Source organism: Otolemur garnettii, unplaced genomic scaffold (genome assembly GCF_000181295.1).
Source record: "Otolemur garnettii isolate 467f Iridium unplaced genomic scaffold, OtoGar3 scaffold00018, whole genome shotgun sequence".
NCBI classification, from domain to species: domain Eukaryota; kingdom Metazoa; phylum Chordata; class Mammalia; order Primates; family Galagidae; genus Otolemur; species Otolemur garnettii.
Window position 1 is genome coordinate 2,592,547 of NW_003852413.1, and position 2,979 is coordinate 2,595,525.

General features: G+C 58.9%; 1 protein-coding gene across 6 annotated transcripts in view; it reads right to left on the reverse strand.

Annotated features, from left to right (window-relative positions):
- Positions 1-628: 628 nt before the first annotated feature.
- GAA (glucosidase alpha, acid) overlaps positions 629-2,979 on the reverse strand; it is a 17,943-nt gene continuing 15,592 nt past the window's right edge. For all 6 annotated transcript variants that reach the window (XM_023511194.1, XM_023511192.1, XM_023511193.1 and 3 more), the window contains 4 exons: positions 2,337-2,486; positions 1,875-2,039; positions 1,489-1,641; positions 629-1,121 (listed from right to left, as the gene is read on the reverse strand). In XM_023511194.1, coding sequence (XP_023366962.1) covers positions 1,062-1,121; positions 1,489-1,641; positions 1,875-2,039; positions 2,337-2,486 — 528 coding nt within the window. In that variant the 3' untranslated portion in view covers positions 629-1,061. The remainder of the gene's footprint in view (positions 1,122-1,488; positions 1,642-1,874; positions 2,040-2,336; positions 2,487-2,979) is intronic.

Consider the following 2,979-nt stretch of genomic DNA (forward strand, 5'->3'; position numbering starts at 1 on the left):
CTAACAGTGACTTTAGCTGGCACCATTACCTCCTCAATAAAATGGCCCTCTGTCCTTTTCTAGGACTTGCTAGCAGAGCCTGGGCCAGAGCCCATCTCTAAGCACATCACCTGGAGACAAGTCTCTGTCTAGGCACCTACTGAGGTCCTCATGTCCATGCAGCCCTGGGGGCAGGAGGCCCATAGCTCCTATTTATGTCTCTGACATCAGACCCGGATGGACATCCTCTAGTCAGCTTAGATCGGTGATGCGGGGCCATGAGGCCTAATGGGGCACAGGTGAGGTGAGGATGTGGGGTGATGGGAACAAGACATGGCTGACAGAGAGATGGGGGAAACAGGTGATGAGATGTGGGATGAAGTTGGGATGTAACGTAACATGGGAATTCGGGATGGTGGGGTGAGGTATGGACATGAGAGATGGGGCTCTGTGCCCTAGGGACATGGGGCGAGGTAGGAACCTCAGAAGTGGGGACGTGGAGCGACATGAGGACAAGGTGCAAGGTGGGTGACATGGGGACATCAAGGATTCTGGCTTGAGAGAGATGGAGGACATGTCCCCAGGAACATCCAGGGCTTGTTGAGGGGCTGCCTCCCTACTCCCCCCTCCAGAAGGATCAGCCGAGGCGTCATTCCGAATGCCCCTTTACTGGATGTAACTGCACTTCAGATCAAGAAAGTCTCAAGCCTGTGAATTCTCAAGGCTCACTCTGGTTGGCTTAGTGGGCAGCTTTCCCAGGGGAGCTGTGGGGGCCCACAGAGCACCATCCTTGCTTTGTGCCACAGCAGGCCGTGGCATGACCCTGGGTGCAGAGGCAACACTCCCCATCTTGGCATCTCTGGTGCCAGGGACACCTGCCAGTGACAGGCTGGGGGAGGCAAGAGAGCACCCCCTGAGGGCACTAGGCAGCCATGGGATTGGAGAGAACATTTCAAAGATATGTCAGGAGACCAGAGCCCCAACCCCAGGAGGTTCAGGGGACCCAAGGGAGATACACAGGTGCCATGAATGCTCGGCTCTGCCTCATGAGGAAATCAGCCTCCCCCGTAAGGGTCACCCTGCTAGGACCAACTGATGAGAAACTGCTCCCCCATGGACAGCGAGACAGGGACATCCAGAATCTGGAAAAGAAGGAAGCAGCAGTGAGCATCAAACAACGCCCACCAAGAGCGAGACCCCCGGGCGCTCGGGAGAGGGGCTGCCAGCCCTGAGAGGCTGCTGCCCTGCTCCTTCCCGCTGGGCGTGGGGACCTCTGCTCTAGACACCAGCCACCTTCCTGAGGCTTGGTAATGTGGTGCTGCTGGGACACAGCTGATGGGTCATTGTCATGGCCCCATCAGCCGCCAGAGGCCAACATGGGGAGAGGACAGGCTCAGTTTGAGTGGCCCGACCCATCCTGCCCCTCCCTGACCAGCACAATCCTCTCTGCCCGCTGTGAGGCCCCTGTGCCCCTGCCCCTCGCCCACCCTGGGATGAGGGCCCTCTTGCCTCAGTGTTGGGGCTGTAGGTAAAGTTGGACACAGGGACGCCATTGGAGAGGACCTGCTGAGGGGCCGTGGCCACCCCCAGGACCGTCACCTTCTGCAGCTGCAGGCCAGCCCCCTCTGTGCTCACGTGCACCAGCTCATTCGTGATTGTATTCTGGCCAGAGCAGAGAGAGGTGAAGAGTAGGGAGGAGTCACCAGGCGGCTCAGACTGGGGATGAGGTCAGGGACAGGCCTCCCTCTGTGCAGATCAGAGGGCAGAGATATGTGGCCCAGAGGTGACATCAGGATGTCGGCCTGCCTGCCCAGCAGAGCACCTGGTTCCTCTCAGATGAGGACAGTCACCCTAGATGTCCCCACCCCCTCAGTCTGGGTGGTCCTAGGACTTACATTCTTGGCCTGGAAGGTGACCAGCGTGTAGGCCCCACGCTCCAGCACCCCCAGGCTCTCCCCATCATCCCAGAACAGCTCCCCTTGGGCTTCCCCACTGTTGGTCAGGGCTGTGACCAGGGTCACAGGCTGCTTGCGGGACTCTCTGGTTGTAAGGCCAGGGCCCTGGAAAAGGGTGGACACGTGATGTGGACAGAGCACAGCCTGGCAGTCATTTAGCAGATCTGCATCTTGGAGGCTCTGCCAGGGCCTGTCCTCCAGTGGCTGTAGGTAGCAGTTGAAGTGGGGAGGGTCTGGGGCCCGCCTGATGGGCATCAGCCAGGGTGATCACCACAGGCATGCAGCCCACTTGGGAGGTGACTGGTTCTACAAGTCCTGGCTTCCGTTAGCTGGGGCTGTCCCACCCTAGTGTTTCCCACCCCCAGCCATCCACACCTTTACAACAGTGCCCATCCTGGGTACCTGCAGGGGAATGATGTACCCTGCCCGGAGGTGGAGGTTGATGGTGTCCAGTGGGGCCGGCAGTGTCACCCACTGCCCCTGGCTATGGATGGATGGCCTGAGGGATACTGGAGGTGATGGGGGCAGGCTGCCAAAGGCCTGTACTGGCACCTAGAAGGAGATAGGACCTTGAGAAGGGTCGCAGGCAGTGGTAACCACCACTGTCCTCCGGAGTCACATTCTCCAGTTTCCCAGGCTGTGTGGAAGCTCAGGAGGCTTGGCACAGACAAGTGGGGCTATGACCTCGGGGCAGACTCAGGGCTCACTGTGGGGAGCCACCCAACCACTCAGTGGGGACAGTGTCTGAGAAGGTCCAGGGTAGAGAGCGCCGGCACTGCTTAGCCTCAGTGACAGCTGTGGGCTGCTGGCAGGTTACCTATTCAGTCTCCTTGTCTGAAAAATTGGAATGCTGCAAGGAAGTGAAGGGATGATGTGTGGAGAGCACCCAGGTGAGGGCCTGGCATGTGGCTAGGACTTAACAGACACCCCTAGCTTGGCGCCGGTAGCTCAAGCGGCTAGGGTGCCAGCCACATACACCTGAGCTGGCAGGTTCAAATCCAGCCCAGGCCTGCCAAATAATGATAGCTGCAACCAAAAAAAACAC